Genomic DNA, 26,289 nt, shown 5'->3' with positions numbered 1-26,289 from the left:
CTGACCTACATGACACAGCTGTGATGAGAGCACAGCCTGCTTTTCTCAGGCAGTTTGTTCAGCATCTGCCAGTGTGAATGCCTGAGGTGAGCTTCAGTGTACTAGAAACCTTGGAAAGCTTGAAAACAAACAAACAAAGAAACAAACAAACCCACCCAAACTCATTTTGTGCCAACAGGGTGCTCTTGGTTCTCTAGGAAATAAAGGAGATGACTTAGGTGTTCATTCACAAGTGAATTCTTAAACCCTCAACAGTAAGTGATTTTTTTTTTTGAGTCTTGGGAAAAACTTGCTAACATTGTATTAATAGGCCCCATTTCGACATTTCTGGGCTTTGTTGTATTAATTTTCCCTGTTACACTCTTTTTAAATTTTTTATAAATATTTTATTTTACTTTATGTGTATTGGTGTGATGGTTTCAGATACTCTGGAACTGGAGTTACAGGTAGTTGTGAACTGATGTGTGGGTGCTGGGAATCGAACGCAGGTCCTCTGCAGTAGCAGAAAGTGCTCTTAGCCAATGAGCCAGCTCTCTAGCCCTCCCTGTTATATACTTACAGAGAATACAACACACATAAAGTTAATCAACAATACATAAAAACTGTGAGACACATGTTTTAGCTTGAGAGAGATTCTGGTGAACTGGCCTTGCTCTTCAGGGGCCAAGCTGGGAACCCTGGAGGCCAGACAGCTTCAGTGTTGCCTCTTTTCTTCTTTATTATTACTAGTTTTTTTTGAGATAGGGTTTCTCAAGGTAACAGAGCCTTGCCTGTCTTGGACTTGCTTTGTAGACCAGGCTGACCTTGAACTGACAGCGGTCTGCCTCCCTCTGCCTTCCGAGCGCTGGGATTTTAGGTATACGCCATCAGGCGTGCCCCACCTTTCATTATTTAAACTGATGCATGATAATGTAGTTTTCATCAGTTTCAGCTGCCCAGTGGTAAAGTGGGTAGATTATACATTATTCCTGTTCTCTACATATATTTTTTCCTGTTGAGAGAATTCTACAATATTATAGACTTGCCTACCAAGAGAAAAATTTGAATTTAGTAATTGATGGGAAAAACCATTTGTAATAGTTTTTGGCTTCTTTCTTCTCTCTCTCTCTCTTTTTTAACTGAAAATATATTCTTCTCTCATACAGTGTGTACTAACCTCAGTTTCCCCTCACTCTACTCCTAACTCTCCCTCATCTCTCCTCTATGTGAGATCCATGTCTCCTCTGTTTCTTTTCCAAAAATAATCAGGCCTCCAAGAGACTACAGCAAAACAGAACAAAACAAGATACAATAAGGCAAGGCAAAAGCTCTTGTATTGAGGCTAGACAAGGCAATCCAATAGGAAGAAATAGTCCCAAGAAGGCACTGCTCCCACTGCTAGGAATCCCACAAAACCCAACAAAACATAATGACAACAAAACAGGTTAACAACCATCAAATAAACTCAGAGGACCTGGTGCAGATCTTTGAAGGCCTCGTGCTTGCCACTTCATTCTCTGTGTGTCCATATGCATCCTGCTTAGTTGATTCAGTGGGCCATGTGCTCCTGGTGTTTTCCATCCTGGATGATTCCTACAGTCTTTCCTCCCCCTCTTGTGAGGGGTTTCCTAATCTCCAATGGGAGAGACCTCTGATTTAAACACACTCTCTCATAATGCTTGGCACCCATTCCCATTTGCTGCCAGAGGAAGCTTTTCTGATGACAACTGGACAAGGCACTGATCTGTGAGTATTGCAGAATATCATTAGGAATCCATCTGTTCCACCATCCATCTGTCTATCTATCTGCTGCCAGTGATTTTTGGTTCTGCCCTAGGTTCCTGGAATATTCAGTCTCCAGTATCTGACCATCCAGGTACTCTATGGCATGGATCTCGTGTCATGGGACTCAAGTTAAACCAAACATCAGTTGGCCATTCTCACAAGTTCGGTCCTACCATTGCCTGAGCACATCTTGCAGCAGAACAGGTTGTAAGAGGAGGGTTTTGTGGCTGTGTTGGTGTCAAGGTTTCTCTTTCTGTAGCCTGCATAGTACCTTCCCACACCAAAGAGTCTAAAGTGTAGGTGTGAAGGCTCTCTATGTGCAGTGAGCTTTATGGAAGATGTCCTTAGCATTGGGCCCCCACAGTCAGTTTTCAGACAGTGATCTTCTGTCCTAGTATCAGCCTGGGTTGTCTATGGATCTCCACGGGACCCCCTTGGCCAACACTGGAAATCTTGCCTGGCTACAAAAGATGGCCAGTTCAGACTCCATACCTACCAAGAAAATTGTCCATTTCTTTTAGGTTTTCCAATTCTATGGAGTACAGGTTTTTGAAATATGTCTTAATGATTCATTTATTTTTGGTTTCCTTGTTGTCTCTTGTTAATTTATTCATTTTTGGTTTCCTTGGTGTCTCTTGTTATGTCCCCCTTTTCATTTCTGATTTCATTAATTTGATATTCTCTCTCTGTCTTTTAGTTAGATGAAAGTTTAGTTTGGATAAGGGTTTGCCTATTGTGTTGGTTTTTCTCAAAGAACAAACTCTTTGTTTCATTAATTCTTTGTATTGTCTTTCTACCTTATTGATTCAGCCCTGAGTTTGATTATTTCCTGCCATCTACTCCTCTTGGGTATGTTTGTTTCTTTTTGTTCTAGGGCTTTTTGTTATGATGTTAAGTTGCTAATATGAGATCTCTTCAATTTCTTTTTTTATGTAGGCCCTTAGTTCTATGAATTTTCCTCTTAACATTGCTTTCATTGTGTCCCATAGGTTTGGGCATGTTGTATATTCACTTTCATTGTATTCTAGGAAGCCTTTAATTTCTTTCTCATTTCTATCTTGACCCAATTATTATTCAATAGAGAGTTATTCAGTTTCCATGATTTTGTGGGCTTTCTGTTGTTTCTCTCTGTTGCAATACAGCTGTAATTAATGGTGGTCTGATAGGATGCAGGGGTTATTTCAGTTTTCTTATGTGGTTAATTTTAGAGAAAGTTATGTGAGGTGCTGAGAAGGTATAGTCTTTTGTTTTTGGTGAAATGTTCTGTAAATATCTCTCAGGCTCATTTGGTTTATAACATTAGTTAGCTTTAGCATTTCTGTGTTTATTTTTGGTTTGGATGACATGGCCATTGGTGGACACAGGGTATTGAAGTTTCCCACTATGAGTATATGAGGGTCAACATATGATTTAAACTGTAGTAATTTTTTTTTTTTTTACAAACATGGATGCCCTTACATTTGAGGCATAGAGATGTTATCTTAGTGCATTTTTCCCTTGATGAGCATGAAGTCTCCTTCCTCATCTCTTTTGATTAATTTTGGCTTGAAGTCTATTTTGTTAGATAGTAGAATGGCTACACCAGGTTGCTTCTTAGGTCCATTTGCTTGGAAAACCTTTTTCCAGTTCTTTACTCTGAGGTACTGTCTATGTTTGACGTTGGGATATGCTTCTTATGTGCAACAGAAGGATGGATTCTGTTTTCGTTTCCATCTGTTAGTCTGTGTCTTTTATTAGGGGAATTGAGTCCTTTTATAGCAAGAGATATCAATGACCAATAATTCTTAATTCCTCTTATGTTGTTGTCATTGGTGCGTGTGTGTGTGTGTGTGTGTGTGTGTGTGTGTGTGTGTGTGTGTGTGTGTGTTTTCATTCTTATGGTTTTGCTGGTGTGAGATTATTTATTTCTTGGGTTTTCATGTGAGTAGCTAACCTCCTTGGTTTGTAGATAGATATTGTTTAAATTTGACTTTATCAGGGAATATTTTATTCATCTATGGTGTTTGAACATTTGGCTAGGTATAGTATTTGGGTTGGCTTCTATGGCCTGTTAGAGTCTGCAGCACACCTGTCTGAGCCTTTCTGGCTTTTAGAGTCTCCATTGAGAAGTTAGGTGTAATTCTAATAGGTCTCCCTATTACTTGGCCCTTTTCCTTTGTAGCTTTTAATATTCTTTCCTTGTTATATATATTTAGTGTTTTGATTATTTTGTGGTAAACGGATTTTCTTTTCTGTTCTAATCTATTTGGTGTTCTGTATACTTCTTGTACCTTTATAGGCTTCTTCTTCTTTAGGTTAGGAAAAGTCTTTTTCTATGATTTTGCTGAAAATATTTTCTGGTCCTTTGAGCTGGTATTCTTTTCCTTCCTCTATTTCTGTTATTCTTAGGTTTAGTGTTTTTACCGTTTCCCAGATTTTCTGGATGTTTTGTGTCAGGAATTTTTTAGACTTAACATTTTCTTTGACAGATGTACCCATTTCTTCTATTTTATCTTCAGTGCCCGAGAGTCTCTCTACCATCTCTTCTGTTCTGTTGGTGAAGCTTGTCTCTGTAGTTCCAGCTCACATTCCTACATTTTTCATTTCCAGAATTCCTTCAGTTTGTGTTTTCTTTATTGCTTCTATTTTCATTTTCAGGTCTTATTTGAACAGTTTTATTTGTTTCCTCAACTGTTTATGTGTGTGTTTGTTTGTTTTTGGCTTTCTTTAAGGGATGTATTTATTTTTCCAACTGTTTGTTTGTGTTTTCCTAGATTTCTTTAAGGGATTTATTCATTTCCTCTTTAAGAACCTCTGTCATCTTCTCATAGTTTGTTTTTAACCTCTTTTCTCATGCTTCAGATGTGTGGAATGTTCATGGTCTGCTGTGGTAGCATGGCTGGCATCTGGTGGAAACATGATGCCCTGGCTGCTACTGTGTTCTTATGCGAGTGTCTACGTATCTGGGTTTGGGGTGACAGTAGATCTAGGTGCTAATTTCTGGGTTTGTCCTTGTCGGGTAGAAGTTTTGTTCCTTGTATTCTGTGTCCTCTCTGGATTTTCAGAGAGTGTGTTGGCTGTGTGTTGCCTGATTTCCTGGCCTGGTCAGCTGCTGTGTTCACAGGGAATGCCTGCTGGTGTTAGAGGCAGGGGGAATGGGAGGTCAGGGGGAGGTGGTCTCTTGCCACATTAGGGGAAACCCTGAGAATTGGATATGGGGGAACCAAGGGTGTGGAGAAGGCCCATGGGCAGCCTACCTGGCCTTCTGGCCAGTTTTTAGTTTCTTTATCTGAGACTGTTTGTTAGCTTAACTAACATGCCTGGTGATTTTTATGTTATGTAAGATTAGTAGTGTACTGTCTCTTCAGTTTGTAGAAAGCTTATTATACAAGAACTTCATCAGGTTGACAGTGTTTTGACAGCCAGTGCATAGTTGCTGAGACTTGTATTTATGCCTGAACATAACCTTGTTTTTAAAAAAGAACAAATGCCAAATTTTTTTCATTTCAATTTTTGAAGTAACATAGTACTCAAATTTTATATTATAGTCTAGCCAGAGCATACTCTTAAGCGTAATTGAGTGGAAAGTTTTCAGTTGAAGTGGCAAATAAATATTAAATGGTAGTTGCACTCAAGGGTATGTTGACACATTTCACGAATTTGTGTGTTTGTGTTTGCCTGTCTGGAGGACAAACACTGTCTTCCTTGATCACTTTCCAGCTTATTTTCTGAGGCAGGATTTCTCACTGAATCTGGGTTTCCCAGTTCAGCCACACTGGCCAGGCGCCAAACCTCCATGATCCTGTCTCTCTAGCACTGTGGGTACTGATAATGTGCCATCGCACCTGGATTTGCCTGGATGGATGTCAGGGATCTTAACTCATGTCCTTACACATGAAGCACTTTATCCAAGGCCATCATCCCAGTCTCCCATGTAGCATTCCTTTTGTAATAAGGTTGAGGTTTTCACTAAGCTTTCTAAAATGGCGTTTGTTGCAAGAAATGTCTGCTCTCTTTCATATTTTGTGATACTAATTCATTACGAGAATACCTGTGGATTTATTGAGTTTAGTTTTATTGAAGAGTGTCTTTTTAATGTACTGAGCTAATGAAGTTAGAAAAATTTAAGAGCTGCAGAGAGAGGTTACTAAGATGAAAATGTCAGATGATTTTATCGAGGATGTACAGTGCATATTAATGACTAGATAGGAAGATCCACTCTAGTCTTCTTTCCTATGGTTGTGAGATAGTAATTTTGCACCAGATGTAGTTTTTTTCTGCTTTATCTAGGGATGTGGCTTATGGGAATTTCAAAACTCATCATGAGAAAATAACCTTCGTTAATAACATTTATGATTATGAGCATGAGACAAAGAGGGTTGTTTTTGTTTTGTTTTTTATTCAAGTAGTTTAAATGAGTGAAGGATGAGAGTTAATTCTAGTTCTTTCTACTGAAGAAGAGATTTTAGGGATGTTGGTAAAGCTGTTGATGTGTCTGCCCCAATGTGGCTCCAGTGGAGGGCGGAGAACCCGGAACTTCTGACTCAGTTTGTTTTGGTCATTGGCCTGTAGACTCTGGCCTTCATCTGATGACAAAGGTCCTCTGGTTATTTTGGGGGAAGATTCTGGGATACATTCCAGAATTCTTTTGATTTTGTTTTGCCTGCTCTTCTGTTCTTTTGTACTCCGGGTGTGCCGTCAAGATGATACTTAACATAAGCAGGGGAAAGACTCTTAAAAAAGATGTTTTGCTTATGACTTAGACACTTTATCCATAAAATATCTCAGAGGTGAGGAGGGAGGTCTTCAAAGAATTTCCCCATTGTAGTTTATTAAGTCTAATGTCCATCCATGTCCCTACTTGCGCTCTCTCTCTCCTCCCCGCCTCCTCTTACAGTTTGTTGGATACACTTGACCTAATTACCTGTGTGTTGTGTAAAATGTTTTTCTTTGACATTCTGGAGCTAGAAATAGCTAGTTACTTTTTAGGTTTTTATTTCCGCATACAGTCTTAGCTGGGTCCTACAGTTATGAGGTAGCAATAAAATAATTTTATAGTTGTGGGTCCTACAATACTAGGAACTATATTAAAGGGTTGCAGTATTAGGAAGGTTGGGAGCCACTGTGTTAATCTGTTAGACAGTTTTTTTTTTATAAGTTGGCAGCGAATAGTGTTGACCAGATCTATCTGTATGTATTTCAAATAGCCATATATCTTTGTGTTTGTGATTAGCACTAGCCACCAGAGAAAACTCCTGTCCTGTCACTTGACGGCTTTGCTCATGGCATCTGAGGCCTCATTTTATTGTGTTCCTCATTGTGTGTGTGGTGTGTGTGTGTGTGTGTGTTTTCCCCCGAAGGCTTGTGACAACTCTTAATTTCTTGCCTTAAGTGACACTCTTGATGTTGTTTTCCAACGGCATGTGAGCACTTACGTCTGTGTTCTAGTAATATTTCTAACTTTGTCATTGTATTTATTATGGTATAATATGACAAATGGTCTTTGTTGTTACTGTTGTTATTTTAGCACACTATGAATGGTGCATTGAGGCACAGCATATTGAAATTTGACCCTTGGGTGGCCTCTCAGTGTTGAAATGAAAGGAAGAGTCCCAGCTTGCTCACTTCACATCCAAAGCTAGAGATGTTTCAGCTTAGTGACGAGCCTGCCACTAAGTAAAGGGGCGGGAAGCTGGGCTTCTCTATACCCGACAGCCAAGATCTGAAAGGAAACTAAACAGCTACAACATTGGCTTAAGCCAAGGCTATTCAAGACGAGGTCTTACTCACAGGAGCCTGCACAGCAAAGAGTTGGAAGCTCTCAGAGGCTGGCTCACGAGGTTAAGGAAAGAAACTGTCTTCATGATCTGAAAGTACAAGAGGAAGCAGGGAGCACTGATGGCGGAGTTATAGCACGCTGTCCAGAGGCTGCAGCTGAGCTAATGGATGAAGATGGCTGTTTTCTTCAGCAGGTTTGCAGGATAGATTAAATAGCCTTATGCTTAGGAACAGAGAGCTAGCCTTCACAGGATAGTGCCTGGCTTCCATATAACTTTAAATTATTTTCTGATTTGGTCCCTATGAGAACTAACTGTCTTAATTCTGTTTTCTTTGAAAACCTTTGAGATATTTGTGGAGTGTGATCATGGCTTTAAGTTTTTTTCTGAGCTAAGCAATTTCAAGTCTTTAGCATTTCCTTATATGATACATTTCTCAGTATACTTTGGTTATCTGCATGACTGTATCACCTTTAACAGTATCACACTTAAATGAGATTGCACAAATATGAACCTTTCTTAGTCCCTGGCACCTGCTGAAGGAGCATAATCACCCAGCACTAAGGAGTGAGCACCACAGTGACATCAGAAAAGCGTCAGTTCATCCTCTGCACTGCTTTAATCCCTCTTATGGTTTTTTTTCCCCCAACGCTCACCTCAAACTCATTGCAACCTCCCTGTCTCGCCTTTCCAAGCATTGGGACTATTATAGAGGTGGCACCCATGCCTGACTGCTTTATCCCTTTATGCTTAAGCTTCTCTAACTCCTGTGGATATAGAAAGAAGAGAATGCAAACTGTACTGATCACATTTCTTTCATCATTGGTTTTTTCTGTTCCCTACCCCCTCGCCCCTGGCCCCCAAATGCAAGTTCTTTATTCTCAAGGAGTTGTCCAATAGTTAACCACTGTGGAATACTTAAATCTATACATTGCAGTTTCATTTATGCATATTTATTAACAGCAACCTTGCACACCTGGAAGGCTAATTATTATATTTATCTTCCTGTTTCACTATTTAGCTAGTTTTACTCACATTAAAAAATGTGGACCCTTTCTCAGCATTACTTGGACATCTTGTTTTCCTTAGAAAGAGATTATCTTCTATCCTTTGTTGTTAGTCAGAAGTCATTCTTGGGAGCCAGGAAATCAATAGGGTAGACCTGTCAGGGTCAGCTCTTGGAGCCATGATTTATAGCATCTAATTGCTGAGTATCACTTTTCAAAAGTTATAGCAATAACCTAGAATCTGATTTCTGTGTTGCATCATCTCTGTCAGCAAAAATGAATGTGATGTTGTTGCATTGATCCTAATCAGAAAGTCAAGAAAAGAAAGAGAAAAGCCAGTAAGGCCGGAAGGTGAGTTTGAATAATGTGGAGGAAAATCTCGTCCCTCTCTATCTAGAAAGCTCATACTGGCTGCATAGGACAAGCCTCCATACAGGTCACATGCTTTTCTTGTCTGCTCCCCATGACAACCATCTATTCTGAATCTGTTTTTGTTGATAACCTTTGAGATATTTCCACACTGTGATCTTGGCTTCACGTTTTTTTCTCCACTGAGCATCTTCAGGTCTTCAGAGAATGTCATCAATTGAAAGCAGGCAATTAAAAGTTGTGTTGACAGGCTGTTTAAAAAATTGAAAAGGTGTATGTTTTATTGAAGTGCAAGAAAATACATGGATTTCAAAAATTCTGCCAGCATTAGTGGGACTTCAGGATGGATGATCTTGCAATAAGCACATGAGTTCTGCAGCTGTCTTGATTTTCTGACTGATAATCCAGATTCCTAAAGCATATCCTGATGCTCCTTTAGAGATAAAGTCAATATGTACATCACTTTTAACATTTATCTATTAATAACCACTGTGAAACCACCCCTGTCTCTTACTAAAGATTCTTGAAGCCTTTAAAAGACCTTGCCTGGAGAAATGTTGACTTTTGTTTGTTTCTCAGACAGGATCTCAGTCCAGGCTGGCCTCAAACTAGCTGTGTCAATGAGAATGACCTTGCTCCTCCTGGTAGGACCATAAGCAAGTGCCGCCATGCTCTGTGCGCTGCTGGGCAGTGAGCTCTGGGCCTCTTGCACGGTAGGCAAGCTCTTTACTACCAAGCTACATCCTTCAGCCCTGCCTTGTTAATTTTAATTTGAAATGTTTAATTAAATTAAAATAAATTTATATTAACTGAGAGGACATTTAATTGCAAATGAAAGAAAAGCCAATAATACAACAGTAGTAAAAACAAGAAATTAATTTGCCTTTCACATGAGAGGTTGGTAGCCACACAGTATTGATGCAACATTTCCATTCCACAAAATCATCAGGGTCCTAAATCTGTTCTTCTAAACCATTTTATTATTTTTATATTCTCTTCCTTCCTTCCTTCCTTCCTTCCTTCCTTCCTTCCTTCCTTTCTTTCTTTCTTTTTGGTTTTTTGAGACAAGGTTTCTCTGTGTAGCCTTGGCTGTTTGGACTTGCTATATAGTCCAGGCTGGCCTCAAACTCAGAGTGATCCACCTGCCTCTGCCTCCTTGAGTGCTGGGATTGAAGGTGTATGCCATCATGCCTAGCTCATTTTATTAATCTGAAGAGGGTTGTAATATGAAAAATGAAAATAATTTAGACAAGCTTTTCAATGATGTTAGAACATTTAAGATAAGCTGATATTAAGATAATTGGATTTATTCCATCATTAGATTTATTAAATTTACATGAGCTGTTTATGTTAGACAAACTTTGGTTGGTGAGATTTAAAGGCAATTGTGTGACACTGTTGAAAAGCTGTAGAGAATTAGTTTACTCAGTTTGTAAATGTTGTGTAAAGCAACTTAATTTAACTAGTTTTATAATTGTATATAATTGTTTAGGGGAATTTAATCTATAATAAATTGACTGAATATGCATAAAATACCCAAGTAATTTTTTATTTAAATATTTATTTATTAACTATACTGATAACAAGAGGCTTGTTATAACCAAAGGCTTATAAAACAGCTTAAAAACTTACAAGTTTAGATATTAAATTCGAAGAACTATATAGTATAATGGTTCGTTTTAATTGTCAAGGTGATATAATCTGGAATCACCAAGGAAGAGTCTCAATGAGTGATGTTTGGATCAGGCTGGCATGTGGACATTCTGTGGGGGTGGTCTTCATTGCTTTAATTGAGGAAGAAGACCCCATTGTGGGCATTCTGTGGGGGTGGTCTTCATTGCTTTAATTGAGGAAGAAGACCCCATTGTGGGCAACACCATGCCTGTGTGTGGATCCTGCACTGTAGAAAGTGTAGACAGGGGCTAAGCACAGAGAACACACACCATTTGTTCCTATCTGCCCTTGTCCCTGGGTGATATGACTAGCTGCTTCACGTCCCAGCCTTGACTTCCCTGCTGTGATGACTTGTGACCTGCAGTTGTGGCTAAAGGAAACACTTTGCCCTAAGTTGCCTTTTGTCGGGGTATTTAATCACAACAGAGGAAATGAAACTAGGACATATAGATAACGGCTTTTGCATAAGAAGATTTACTAGGTGAAGTAAATTGTAAAGAAGTAAGCCTGAGAAAGTGACACAACACTTGTAGGTGTGCCTTCTGAAGTTAACAAACAGGCTTTCAAATACATACACACATTTCTTTTACAGAGGAGCAGATGATATTTTTTAGTTTGAATAATAGTTATTTGTTACAGTAAAATGTATTGGTTCTGCCTAAGATGGCTCGTAAATGACACAGAGTCTGAAGCGCATCTTAAAGCTGCCAGCACTACGCTGGGCAGAATCTAAACTAATACAAATCTACTCCTAAACTAACATAAACAAACTGCTCTAAACCTCATATCATACATAGACCCCAAGCGCTTCCCACTATGGTGATCCTCCAGCCATTTCTCTGCCCTGTCTGTTCTGTCTTTACTTCTCCACTGTCAATCCTCGCTCCCCAACTCTCTCCAGGAAGTCCCGCCTTCCCTTTCCTGTTCTTTTGCCCAGCTTATTGGCTAAACAGCGCTTTATTGACAGTTGTTACATCCATTCAAGACATTCCTCCACAGGTGGCCTCAGGCTCTATCTGTAGTGATTTTGTGGTTAGTGTTAATGTGTGTCTCCTTGACTTTGTATTTTATGGGGAGACCTTGTGTTTGTTTTTGCCCTTCTGTCCCTGGCTCACTTGTCCTTGCTTAAGTAGACATTCAATAAATACGTCAGTGAGTGAAGGGAAACATGGTGAGCCTCTAAAGTCAATCTTAAAAATAAAAATGAGTTGACATGCCCTTAATCTCTTAACTGAAGTGTTCTCTACCACAGAGGAGACTGTCAAGCAGGTACCGGTTGTGCTGCTGCTATCATGTTTTGGACCCTGAGTCTCAGTCCTCTAACTTTCCTTGTATTAGCTTCTAGGCAGCATTCACTTTGTTGTGTGTCACCAATGCTACTAACTATGCTTATTGCTTCTGTACTTGCTGCCATATGGGCGATGCAAATTCTCAAGCCTCTAGTACAGCCAGATGGTAGTGTAGTAAGGCTTATAACATCTGTACTAAACATTGTGCCAAGGATTGCCTCTTAGTATTTATTAGTAATGTGTTATCATTTATAGTTTTTATTGTAACATGTTTACTTGCATTCTGCAGCTATACCTTGTGTGCCACTTTTATTATGTAATAACATCCTATTGTAATTCCCAGCAGTTTTAAAATAGCTTTTTATTTTTATGCTTTGTGTTGTTCCCTTTCTTTCCAAATCAGCTGCATTTATGTCATTGTTGTAAGCACATGACATATCATAATGCAAAGTGCATTTAGTCTGACGTCAAATGAACCCTTAGTCTATAACAGTCTCAAACTTATTTAAAAGTCCAAAGTCTCTTCTGAAACTCATGGTAATCTCTTAACTGTAACCCCTGTAAAATCGAAATAAAAAAGTAGATCACATATTTCCAACACGTAATGGCACAGGTTATACATTATTATTCCAAAAGGGAGGAAAGGGAGTATAACGAGGAAATACTGAACCAAAGCAAGAGTGGAAACCAGCTGGGCAAACTCCACACTCTGCATCTCTATGTCTGATGTCAAAATGCTCTTCACATCTCCAAGTTTTATCCAGCTGTTGACTGCAGCACACTTCCACTCCCCTGTTAGCAGCTCTCCTTGGCAGGTTTCCCATGACTCTGGCATCTCCAACATTTTGGCATCTCCAAGGCAATCCAGACTTCACCTTCACAGCTTCACATAATAATCTCTCTAGGTCTCCATGCAGGGAGACCCCTGACACACGCCTGCCCTCAGTGTCTTTTCTTAGTTGCAGACTGAGACTTCACAATCCCCTCTAGTATTGACTCTGTTGTGTGGTTATTAGTGTTTATTCTTATGAAGATCTATAATGAAAAGGAGCAAGCTAAACAAGGAAAATACAAAATGTGCAGTTCAAGAACCAACTCCAGAGAGTTGCGCATGCCCAGACAGAGAGGGGCTGGGGAAGAGGGAGAGAGAGTGAATAAACAATACAACTTTTCTAAAAGATAAAGGAAAACATGGCCCTTCTGATAAGACCTAAGCACATGCCTACCAAGAACATCACTCCTGGCTGCCAGGAGAGATCCTTACAAGGCCTCAGCCTTGTGAGAGGTCCCTGAAACTGTGAACTGAGGATCACAATCTCCTGTAGCATCTTTTGAGACAAGATAGAACTTTTTCTGTTTTCAGCTCTAAAGCCAGAACCAAGAGCCTGAAGCTGCCAAGTTCATCTTTTGCTGGGACTGGAACATGGTTTCATCTTTACCAGCTTTCTGTTCTCGATGGCCTGAGCTTGGTTATTCTAAAGCTCCATCCATAGATCTGATTGGCCTAGAACTTAGAGATCTGCTGGTCTCTGTCTCCAGAGTGCTGGGGGCTAAAGGCTGCACCACCACACCTGACCCTAAGATTTTTGAAAACTCCTTTTTACAAGTTGGAAGCTGAGCTGGGTGGGATCGTGCCCTGAGGTCACCACTCCCTTTATTCCATTTAACATCAGGCTTTTCTTTAGTCTGTTCATCTCAATGAACACAGAATTTAGCTCCATTATACTTCCTGTGTCTGTTTTCTCCTTGAACTGTACATTTTGTATTTTTCCTTGCTCTACTTGCTTCTTTTCATTATAGATCTGCAGAAGAGTGAACACTAATAACCATACAACAGAGTCAACACTAGGCTGTTTTGAAATTTCCTCTGCCAGTGCTATTAATCCCAAACTCTTCAATTTAGCCTCAGGCAGACTTTTCAGAAAAGGGCAAAAAGCAGCCACATTTTTAGTCCAAACATTACAGAAATAGTCTCTAGACCACAAACTAAAATTCTCCTCTGAAATCTCTTGAGCTAGGCCCCACAGTTCAAATCACCCTCAGTACCATTATCTTTCGTTCTTCTTCTAGTATGGCCTATATAAGTCCTAGTTTTGTATGTATGCAAATTTGTTAAGAAGGCCAGAAATGTGACCTTATAAACGGAAAGATTCTGGATAACAGAAAATCAGTAAAAAAATGCATAACAAACAAAAATGTCAGCTACAGTTTTTTGTTAGTAGTCACCCTAGCTACGACTTTTATGCATTAAGTTCACAGAGAAGAATGTGAGATATCAACATGCTTTGTATGTTCTGCCATTTATAGTCTAGTAAGCTAGCAGTTTCTGCTTAAACAAAGATGAGTTTCTTGTTTAGAAATATTACTACTTTAAAATCTTTAGGTCAGCAAGCAAAATTATGGTTTCATTAAAGCATCTCGATATGTATTGGTCATTCTACTATGGCTTTTTATTTGTAGCCCACCTCTGCCTGCCTTCTTTTGAGAACTGTTTTGTTCATTAGCTCATTTATTGAGCAGATAAGGTAGTTTAAGGGATTTAAGTTTTGTGTTTCTTTATATATTATTGATGTTAACCCCCTGTCTACTACACCATTGGCAAAGATTTTTTTTTATCATGTAGACTGCATCTTCACAGTGGCAATTGTTTCCTTTGCTGTGCAGAAGCTTTTTAATTTCATGCAACCCCATCTGTCAGTTCTTGGGATTATTTCCTGAGCCATTGGAGTCCTTTAAAAAACAACGTTTGCCTATGCGTCTATTTTGAAGTGTTTCCTCTATTTTTTCCCTAGCAGTTTCAGAGCTTAAGCTCTTACATTGAGGTTGGGGTCATCCATGCATTTTTGACTAGCTCTTGAATGAATTATTTTTTAGGTGAGGTAGGGTATAGGGTGGAAAAGATGGATCTAGGTTTCCTAGAACCTGCAAGCTCAAGTGTATAATGTAATTTATTTGAGTGAAGTTGTTTTCCTAATGGTTTCTAATGGAAACCTCTTCACCTGAGAAAGTGAATTTTGACTGGGAAACATATAGTTGGGAGAGAAAGTTAATGATTTTATTGGGAAAGAGGTTGACTCCCCTTCATCTTAAATCGTTAGGAGCTAGTGTGAGATGGAGGGTAGTAAGATGGTACAAAGGGAAACGAGAGGAGAGCTATACTTACCTGTGTATATAAGGATACATATCAGAATGCAGTTAGGAATTATGCTCCTTTAATGAAGTGACAGTAGGTTTTCCTTTAGCATCCATGACCACCTCAATAGTCCAGGTTACCTGGCTATGTTTCAGTATCAAGCATGTTGGTTCCTTTGGGCATATGTTGAAAAGTGATGTAGCTGGATCTTATGGTAGATGTAGTTTTAGCTTTTTGAGAATTCTCCATTCTGATATCCAGAGTGGCTGCAGTTTACAATTCTACCAACAGTGAAGGAGGGTTCCCCTTTCCCCATAGCCTTCCCAGTACTTGTCTGTTTTGTTGATCTGAGTCATTCTGACTGCGGTAAGATGAAACTTCAAAATTGTTTTGAATTCTATTTATTTCCCTAATTGCTAAAGATGATGGACATTTTGGAAAAAAATTTTTTTGTGACTTTTGTGAACTCTCTATTTAGATCCCATTGCTTTTTTTTTTTTAATAGGCCATTTGTTTTTATGACTCTAAATTTTGGGTTCTTTATATATTCTAGATATTGCTTCTTTGTCTCTAGGCTATTCAGTCTCTGGCTTCTGGCCATCCAGGCAGTGTAGGGCATGGGCTGCCTCTCGTGGCATTGGACCCAAGTTAAACCAGACATTGGTTGGCCACTTCCACAACTTTTGCACAATCATTGCCCTATCACATCTTACAGGAAGAATAGGTTTAAGAGGAGAGTTTTGTGGCTGGGGTTCTCTTTCTGTAGCCTGCACAGTACTTTCCTGCTCCAACGAGAGTAAAGTGAGGGGTGAAGGCTCCAAGCTCATACCAGCTTGACCTTTTTATGTTCAATGAAGTGTGTGGCATTGGGATCCATTTTTAGCTTTCAGAGAGTGAAATCCTGTCCTTACATCAGCCTGGGTTGTTCAGGGAACGCCTATGGTCCAACAACTCAATGGAATGCAACTCACCTTACCTCTGGAAGCCTTGCTTGGCTACAGAAGATGGCCAGTGCAGACTCCTTATCCTCCATTACTGCGAGTCCTCACTAGGGTCACCCTCATAGATTCCAGCAGGTTTCCAGGGCACTAGGCTTTCACTCCCCCAATTCCAATTGTCTCTTTCCATACTCTCTTCCTTCATCCCCTCTTCCTCACCCATCTGATTCCCCCTGCCCACACGCCCATCCCCACGAGCCCTAGTCCACCAGCAAAACTTACTGTTTCCCTTTCCCAAGAAGATCTGTGCACCCCCTATAGCCCTTCTCGCTCTCTTTTAAGATTTATTTATTTATTACTCATAATAATGTTCTGCCTACATGTGAGCTTGATGCCATAAGAGGGCACCAGATCTCAGTATAGGGGGTTGTGAGCCACCATGTGGTTGCTGGGAATTGAACTCAAGACCTTGAGAAGAGCAGGTGGGGCTGTTAACAAAGAGTCATCTCTCCAGCACCTATAGCCCTCCTCTTTACCTATCCTTTCTGGGTTTGTGGATTGTACTTTAATTAACAACTAAAACCTACTTGTAGGTAAATACATATGATATTTGTCTTTTTGGGTCTGAGTTACCTCACTCAGGATGATCTTTTCTACTTGTATCCATTTGCCTGCAAAATTCATTGTGTACCCCCCTGCCCCTGCTCCCCCAGCAAGCAATACTCCATTGTGTAAATGTACCACATTTTCTTTATCCAGTTTTCAGCCGAGGAACATCTAGGTTGTTTCCAATTTCTGACTATTATGAATGAATTCACTACGAACATAGTTGAGCAAGTGTCTTTGTGGTAGGATAGAGTGTCCTTTGGGTGTATGTTCAGGAGTGGTATAGCTAGGTCTTGAGGTAGATCAATCCTCAATTTCCTGAGGAACTACAATATGGATTTCTGTAGTGGCTGTTAGAAAAGTATCTGCTGTGCCAATGAGTTCAAGGCTGTTCCTGACTTTTTCTTCTATCAGGTTTCAGTTTATCTGCTATTATGCAGAGGTCTTTGATCCATGTAGACATGAGTTTTGTGCAGGGTGATAGAAGTGCATCTATTTGTATTCTACATGCAGATGTCCATTTTGACAAGCTCCATTTGTTGATGATGCTCACTTTTTCCAATGTGTATTTCTGTCTTTATAAAAAAAAATCAGGTGTACATATAGGCATGTGAATTTATGTCTGGGTCTTCAGTTTAATTCCATTGATCAACATGCCTGTTTTTATGCCAGTACCATGCAGTTTCTGTTTTCTTTTATTATTTACAGCTCTGTAGCCCAGCTTAAGAGCAGGGATGGTATACCTCTAGTTCTTTTATCAAAATTTCAACACAATTCTGTACAGACCTTGAAAGATCAATTCTCAACTTCATATAGAAAAGCAAAAACAAAAACAATGAGAAAAAACCAAACTAAACCCAGCAACCAACCAACCAAATAACCAAGCTACCAACTAACCAAGCAAACAAACAGAAATACCGGAAAGCTAAAACAATCCTGAATAATAAAAGATGTTCTACTTATTTTTTTGTCAGTTTCTCTATAAATTGGAGACACATGTATTTTCTTTAAGCTCATTCTTTTTTAAATTATTTGAGCTGTTTCTTTATGTCTTCTTTAAATGACTTGAATTCTTTGATGATGTTCCTGATTGTTCTTTTAAATTCTGTGTTTTGAGGATTCTCATTGCCAAACATTGCAATGAGACCTAGGCACAGGATTTTCTTTTGTTAGTTCTGTGTCTGATGTGGACGGAATACAGAGTTTGTAGGAGATGGTGGGCCTCGTGGTTGGATATAGTATGGGTGTAATAAAGTCAGGTAGACACAAGGAACTGGTCTGGTATACAAGATGTGGGTACTCCAGTTATAGAGTGCTGGGGTGGCTACCTGGGTTGTCAAGACTAGGTCAGGGCATGAGTTGGTGGCACCCATCCTAGATCTGGGGATTAGAGAGGGCGCACATAGGGAAGGGTCTGGTAGACTTACTAGCTGGGATGAAGTCAGGTGGTAGGAGAGTATCTCTGTTGCTGGCATCCTGGCCAAAGTCTGGAGGTTGGGTGTAGCATGCTACCTGGCCAAAGCTTGGAGATTCGGAGTAGTGCTGCCCAAACTAGGCTGAGGCACCAGGATGCTGGACCTGAGTTAGAATCAGGCCCTGGGGAGGGTGTGTGAATGGTAGGATCAGGTGGACTCTCTAGGCTAAGCCCTGGTGCAGTGCCTGTAGTAGGACCAGACCTGTTAGAGGGTTGATGCTGGGGACAGATGAACTCTTGATACTCTTTGAGGAGAGGCCAAGGATTGTATTAGTTATTTTTCTTATTCTTGTGACAGAATGCATGACAAAAAGCAATTTAAAGAAGGAAAGGTGTATTTTGGCCTACAGTTTGAGGAAATTTAGTTCACTGTGGTTAGGAAGATGTGGCAATAGGAGTGTGATGTGGCTGACCACAACGCAACTGCAGTCAAGGGACAGCAGATGACTGTAGGAGGCCTGTTTTTTTGCCCTGTAGGGGGTAGAGCCACCTATGTTCAGAGTGGGTCTTCCATCTTCCTTAAACTTCCATGGAAACACCCTCCTAGACACAGCAGAGTGTTTCCTAGATGACTCTAACCAATCAAATGGCAATGAAGGTGATGATAACGTCACTAGGGAGAATAAAGAAAGGAGGGATTTTAATCCAGGCGTACATGATTTCTTAATCAAAGGTCCCATGGTACCTTAGGCAGGGAGATAGTTCCAGTGATCTGTTGTACAACATTATTATGTACTTCAAAATTGCCAAAAGCAGATTTAAGTGTTCTTACCACAAAGAAATGTAAGAGGTAATGGATATGTTAATTAGCTCAGTTTAACTGTTCTACAAACCACAGGTGTATAAAGCAAAGAGAGTGTGCTTATGTGCAATGCAATACATTTGTAAAAGAGATTTTTTTCCTTCTCTTATTTCAGACAACCTAATGAGGCCTCTTTTGAATTATGGTATTGCTTGGTGAGTGCATTTTTAAAAATTTTGTATTTTCAGAAGAATACTGTCACCCTGTACAAATGAATTGCATTTTTAAAATTCCTGTTCCAGCATGTCTATGGGCTTTTTGGTTGAAGAAACCGCACCAGTTGTTTGGAGAGGACTTATGGTGATGTCAGCCATTGAGAAGCTATTGCGACAGGTAAGGAAACTGCATTAAGTATCATTTTACTTCAGCATGGTTGTGGTTAGTGTATTTGCTGATGTAGGAATTGTTAAAATTTGCAGTCAGCGTATTTGACAAAGGAGTCTACATTATAGGTATAAAGCTAATATGGTACCGAGACCAAATTTCAGCAACTTAATCTTCCTGCTGTGCATCAGTATAACAGTCTGTTGTTTTACTTATATTGTCTTCTGAGTCTTTTGTAGGGAGAGAAAGTCTGTTTTATTTCTTTTTAGATTAATGCTTAATCTCACAGTGGACAGTTATGAATTACATAGACTGTGTAGAAGAAATTCTTCAGATGTAGATGAATATATATAGAGCCAGATGGGTCTTGTGATTTAAGTTCCTTTACAACAGGTGTGATATTATTGTTTTTACTGTATGTGGTTCTGTAGTTGTATATTTAGTGCATAGTCAGTCAACCTCATTCCTAACAAAGGGCATCACACCTGATGGTACCATCTTAAGCTTACCAGGGGACTATATTTCATTTATAGTTTGCTGAGAATAAACGGTGCATTTTTTTTTTTGGTTGAGGAGAGGTTATAATCGTGTTTTAGGTAAATATTAAATCTGTCCTAGCAGCGTACAGTCACCCTGTATTTGTTCAGATTCTGCACTGGGTCTGGCATCATGCTGTGGGTTGCCCATTGTGATGATGAGTTTTCTGTTTTTATTGTCGGATGGTTGTGCAACTGATGAAATAGGCCCTGCTCTCTCATGCTCGTTTTTCACTGCACCGTCTTTGTCTTGAAGCATGCTCTTTGTGATCTCTTCTAGACCAGAGTGCTCCTACTGTTGCAGTTGTCAAGCCTTTGGCTGTATTTCCTCCTCTTCACACCACGTGCAGTGGGTTATTATAGTTATGTGACCCATATGCCTCTCCTCACCACTTCCTCTGTGCCCGTGACCTCTGTTTGTCTGGTCCCAGCCTTTCTTTTCTCTATTGCTGAATACTGTCAGAAAATATAGAATAACTGTGCTAATTGCCTGCATTGTACAAATGGGATCTCCAAAGTTAGTCACCATCTGAACACTCCAATCAGCAGATTTTACTCATTTTCAACATTTGGCAAAAGCTCAATTTAGAAATCTTTAAATAATTTGGAGAAAAGAAACAAAGTGTACAATGTGTGAAATTTAATCCTTGTATTCCTTTATTACATTTTAAGGTAGGCTACATCATGTCGCAATGTCGCAATGTCTTCTTTATTCCTAATAATCATTATTTATTCATGTCTCTTTTATTTTCTATTCATAATCTGTGCTTCAAAGAACCAGTTTTGGCCTTTAAAATATTCTGTATTCATTGTCTCTTTACTATTTTATTGCTTTTTGGTTTCCTTTTTAAAAATAATTTTCCTGCTTTTGATTATTATGGCTTAGTTTACTGTTCTTTTTTTTTTTTTAAAGCATCTTTTGGTAGACAGATCACTGAGTTTTAATGATTTATTTTTTAAAGTCAGTATTTATTTATTTATTTTTTGGTGTAAAGATGTAAACCTGTATGAATTCATATGCACTGTATGTACAGGAATCTACAGAGTCCAGAAGAGGGCATCAGATCCACTGCAACTGGAGTTACAGGTGGTTGTGAGCCACCATGTGAGTGCAGGAAATCAAACCTAGGTCTTCTGCAAGAGCCATCTCTCCAGCTCCCTGGGAGACTTCTTCTTTTTCCAATGACAATTTTTTAGCTTTTGTTTTTTGTTTTTCAAGACACAGTTTCTCTGTGCAGTCTTGGCTATCCTGGGCTCACTTTGTAGACCAGGCTGGCCTCAAACTCATAGTGATCCACCTGCCTTTGCCTCCCGAGTGCTGGGATTAAAGAGATTTCTTCTTTTTAAAGTATAAGTAATGAAAGATATACTTTTATCAGTAGGATTTGCTTAGAATCCCACAAATTCTGATTGTATTTAGCTTTTCATTGTTATTCAGTTCAAACTAATTTTTAATTTCCTTTCCTCCTGTTATTTATGGATATATGTTGTAAGATCAGTTTCTAAACATTGTTTAGTTTTCCTAAGAACTCAGTCGTACTGTTTCTAGTGAAATTTGTTTGGGTAGAGAATGTGTTTTATAGCATATTCCTTATCAGGTTTGGGAGCCTTTTTGTGGGTCAGTGTATGATCCGTCTTTGTCAGTATTCTGTGTATTTTGGATAGCTCAGTGTACTTTATAGTTATTGTAGCTAATGTTCTGTATTTTTCATTTAGATTAAGTTTATTGGCAGTGTTGTTCAAATCTCTTACGTCTTTATTGATTCCTTTTGCCTCATCGTTCTATAATTTTGTAGCTAAAAGGAGGTTTAGATTTTTGCTTCATGTATTTGAAAGCTCTGTTGTCAGATGTGCATGTTTAGCATCATTCTGCCTTCCTGTGCAGTCACTCATTTATTGTAATGACCTGTCCCTCCATGCTTCTGCCAAACTTGTCATTTTGAGGTCAGCCTGATACTGACATAGCCACATGAGACTCTTGTGTCTATGCTGGGATGGCTAATAGCGGCTGCCAAGACAGGATCTAGGCTCACAGAGGAGCCAGGTTTCTGAGCATGTCTGTGAGGCACTCTGTAGGTGAGGCCGATTGAGGCGGGAAGACCCACACTGAAAGCGGGTAGTAGCACAACCTATTCTGGGGCCCCAGATTGAAAGAGAAGGAGAACGTGAACTGAGCACACACAATCAGTTTTTCCTGTGTTCTGAATGTGGGTTTAATGCTACTTGCTGCATACAGCTCCTGCAGCCGTAAGCTCCCAGCACAGTGGACCGTACCCTAGAAATAGAAAGCAGAATAAACTCTCCTCCCATAAGCTGCTTTTGTCAGGTGGCTCATTGTTCCAACTAACACACAGTTCTCATGTAACAGAAACAACAAAATCCTCTGTTTAACTTCACCTCTCAATCCTGCAGCAAACCCAGGGTCTTGAACATGTTAAGCAAGCTCATTGAGCCACATCCTAAGACCATTAAACATCAATTTCGTTATATATTTTTAATATAATTTTTATCGATTCTTTGTGAATTTCACATCATGTATCCCAGTCCCACTCATTTCCCAATCCTTCCACATCTGCCCTCCATCCTTGTAAACTCCTCCTAAAAGAAAATTAAAACAACAAAACAACAACAACAACAACAACAACAACAACAACAACAACAACAACCACCACCCCCTTCCCGCTTCTCTCCATGGAAGCTTCAGTGTGTCGTGGTGTATCCCACAGTATACTCTTTCTCCCAAACACCTTTTCTTGCAGATGTTTATTGCAATGAGTCATTAGTCTAGTTCAAGGCCTCTGGCTTCTGCTACACTTTCTCTATTAGATCCTCACCAAGATATTTCTAAGATGTCCTGGGTCGCCCTGAGTCATGGACATCCTGCAGCTTTGGATCTGCTGGACCAGCCCTTCATGCACTCCAGCAGATCATAGGTGGGGTGGATATTGGGCTGGACCATCGCATAGCCTTGAATCTGGGCCTGGTTGCTCAACTGAGTTGATTAGTCTGCTAGCTTTCCCACACCCATGCCACCAGGGCCAGCTCTGTCAGGTCATCCAGGTGAGAGGTGGGGCCAGCTCCCGCATCTCCACTGGCACAACTGTACAGTGGCTGGTGAGGCTCAACACGGCCTACAGACGTAAGCATAGCTTTAAGTGGTAGCTCAGACCACAGATGTACACATGGCCTTTGTTGGTAACATGGGCTGTAAACATCGATGCCAGTAAGGGATAATTTAGGGCATGTCTGTACTTTTAAAAAACTGATACTTTATTGAGTTTCCTGTAATTTTCCTTCTCTGTCTGGCAGCCTTAGTAGGAAGTGATGCTGTTAATATGGAACAAAGAAAGAGGCTGGGAGAAGTGGGGTGTGCTGTTTCAGTAAGGCTGAATCCCTTGCCAACAAATTCAGAGTTACACCAAGGACTGGCTACTGAGCTCCCAATGCAGCCAGGAGTCACTGCCCTGCCTTGAGCATGAGTGGGAGGTGGGGAGAATTACATGCCATGGCACCCTGCCGGCAGCACCCTAACTTAGTGAAGGAATGTTTGCCAGCCACTCTAATCTACTTACAGCAGCCTCTGAAGGATATCTTAATTCTCAGAATGCAGGGGCAGAATTAGAATTCTCTTGGTTTCTACATGCCAGTTTCTAGTACAGTATCTGCGTATTTCCCCCAATCTTCTTGGAACCTCACTGTTAAAAGGAAGGGAGAAGATTGGTTGGCGAATAAATATGGTATACGGTTGGGAGTGTGTTCTGTGATGGACTGCAGAGAAGCATGTCAGGATGTAAAAACAGAAAACCCGGCAGATAAATGCTGGAGTGTCATTTCAGCACTGAATCTATTACTGTGTGTTTCTTTCTAGTCTCCTATTTGAAATAATGTTTTTATTTCCTGTTTTGATCATAATCATTAATGGTAGAAACATTTAATGTCTTTCACTTTATGAATAACTGCTGGTTTTTAATTTCTCTGTTAAGATTCCTGAGGGGGAATCTTTGAGTTTGAAAATATAGGATTTTGGGGAAATAATTTTAGTCATTAAAGAAAGAAGTAGAGAAGGGAAAGCGTCAAAGGCTGGTGGATGGGGTTGCCTGCTGCGGCACAGCATAAACTCAGAGCCCAGGGATTTTGGCAGCAATTTCAGTGGTTTTAGTTCAATCTCCAGAATCCCAAATGTGGAGCAGATGCCAGGTTCTTCTCCCAGGTTCTGATAATGGCATAATGAGTGGTTGTTTCCTAGCAACCAGAGAAGCGGTTCACTTTAGCTGATCGGCAACAGGAGTAGGGCATCCATCCCCCAGGGTAGTCGATATCAGTGACTCCCTGACAATGGAGTTCACTTTAGAATAAGGTATGTTCTCAGCCCTGCTTAATCCTGTATTAGATGGAAAAGAAAACGTGTGTGCCACTCATGGGAAGAGCCAAAGGAGCTCCACACATAGTTTTTCAAATGGCAAGTGACTGTACAAGAAGCTATAATAGGTGAGTTTTTCCTAGTGTTTAATTAACCAGTTTCTTTTCTTTATTTAATGTTTGCAACAATAGAGGTTTATTAGGTAATGGCTAATGTGTTGTGGAAATATGTATAATATTTTATTACCGACACTATTTCAGAATAAAGTCTATATAGCAAAAACATGCATTATCCAGTTGATACCAACTGTTATCTCCTAGCCAGTTGCGGTGGTCCACGCCTTTAATCCCAGCACCTGGGAGGCAGAGGCAGACAGATCCCTGTGAGTTTGAGGCCAACCTGGTCTACAAAGCGAGTTCAGGACAGCCAAGATAACAAAGAGAAACCCTGTCTCAAAAAACCAAAACCAAAACCAAAACCAAAACCAAAACCAAAACCAAAACCAAAACCAAACCAACTAACCAACCAACCAAAAAACCCAAATTGTTTTCTCTATCAGATCTGTTATTATACCCAAAGATTACAGGAAGGTACCTATTAAAGTTCAGCTTAAGGTTAGCAGGTGTAAGTATTTGCATTTAACTGAGTCAGATTCTAACGTTCTTTCTGTTGGACAGTAGTGACAGCTGCCGGAATCTGTGACTGCTGTGACATATGGAGGCAAGGAAACACTGCTGCATGTAAGTTTGTCGTCACTCATAGTCAGCCAGATTCCAAGGAGATTATTCATTTTTCTCCTTTTGACAAATAAGTAATATAAAATACTTCACTACACAGTAAATTTCAAAGGTCCTTAGACAATTAGGCAAAGAGATACAATATTAAATGATAATTTTAAGACAATTAAGTTAGCTGTATATAAATACACCAAGAAAATATATTGCCTTTCAGGGGCCAGGGTTCTCTGAGGACACATTGCCTTGCAGGTGAAGTGGCTGGGTGTCTGACCATATTCACTCCACCTTGGGCCGTTTACTCCATTAGGTACTCTGTCTATTTAAAGGGGGTTTGATGGATCTCTCTGAAGCATAAGTCCTGCAGGCCTCTGCTCTACCAGCTGAGCTATGCAATGGTGCATGGTGTAGCACCCAGAGCCCCGGAGTGTGCCTGGCAATCTCAAAGGTGTCCTCAGTAAACCGTGTTAGAGCTTGTTAGTGTACCAGTGCCACAACCAGCTGGACAATACTGCATGCTATGCTGGCAGAACAGTAAATCCTTAGAAAATGGGGGGGGGGGGAGGCAGGGAGCTACAAGAGTCAACTAGAGGTAACGGGTGTGGGAGAGACGGTGGAAGGACTACAAAAACATGTTTCCCATGTCATTTAACACATATATGACGATTTAAAAGATAAAAACATAAAAAAACCAAAACAAAAACCAGCAAGCAAAACAGAATTAAGAATACTGATTCAGTTGGACAGGGAGGAGACTTTCAGGCACTTAAAACTCTTGTACTTTAAGAATAACATCTTTAAAAAAAATAAAGAATGGCCAATCATGGTGATGCATGCCTGCAGTCCCAGCGCTGGGGAAGCAGAGGCAAGACAGCCAGGGCTGTTATACAGAGAAACCTGTCTCAAAAACCAAACCAACCAACCAACCAAACAAACAAACAAAAACAACACCCCCCTCCTTAGAAAAAACCACAAAACCACAAAACAAAAAACCAAACCAAGCGTGGTTTCTATATAGACTATCTTAATTACTTGTATTAGATTTCTTTGAAAACACATTCTAAGCCTAAAAAGTCAGTTTTGCTGAGTTCCGTTTTGAGTTTCTCTTTCTGAATTAAAAGTATAGATTAGAATAAGATTAGAGAAATGTATTATGACTAAGGCAATTCTTGGTTTTTTGTATTTTATTTTATTTTGTTTTGCTTTTTGAGACAGGGTCTCACTATGTAGCTCTGACTGTCATAGAACTCACTGTGTAGACCAGGCTGGCCTTGAACTCTTAGAGATTTGTATGCCTCTGCCTCTGAGTGCTGGGACTAAAGGTGTGTGCCACCATGCCCAACTTCTTTGAGATATTTTTAAAAGGCAGTATCACTTCCTTTTTTTTTTTAAAAAGGCATTTTAAAGGAAGAAGCCTAGTTTGATTAATCTTTTAGAGATCATGCATTCATTCATTAGCCGATTATTTATTTCGCTGATACCAGCAAAATAATTCCTGCTGTGCTTTTAATATGTCCTAAGGC

General features: G+C 39.9%; 1 protein-coding gene across 9 annotated transcripts in view; it reads left to right on the top strand.

Moving 5' to 3' along the window:
• Positions 1-26,289, top strand: part of NUBPL (NUBP iron-sulfur cluster assembly factor, mitochondrial) — a 184,633-nt gene that overhangs the window by 44,149 nt on the left and 114,195 nt on the right. For 6 of the 9 annotated variants that reach the window (XR_014780930.1, XM_084791821.1, XM_084791820.1 and 3 more), the window contains 2 exons: positions 18,928-18,967; positions 19,055-19,145. The exons of 1 other annotated variant lie outside the window; for it this stretch is intronic. Coding sequence is in view for 6 of the 8 variants with exons in the window: in XM_084791821.1 (XP_084647947.1) it covers positions 18,928-18,967; positions 19,055-19,145 (131 nt within the window). In the remaining 2 variants the exon portion in view is untranslated. Of the gene's footprint in view, positions 1-9,475; positions 9,610-18,927; positions 18,968-19,054; positions 19,146-23,971; positions 24,161-24,709; positions 24,773-26,289 lie in introns of those variants that run through there. 2 more of the 9 variants (XM_084791826.1, XM_084791827.1) reach the window with 2 other exon arrangements.

Source organism: Acomys minous, assembly GCF_964271855.1.
Source record: "Acomys minous genome assembly, chromosome: 8".
In the NCBI taxonomy this organism is placed as follows: domain Eukaryota; kingdom Metazoa; phylum Chordata; class Mammalia; order Rodentia; family Muridae; genus Acomys; species Acomys minous.
Note: the sequence above shows the minus strand (reverse complement) of the source record. Positions and strands in the feature narration are given on the sequence as shown.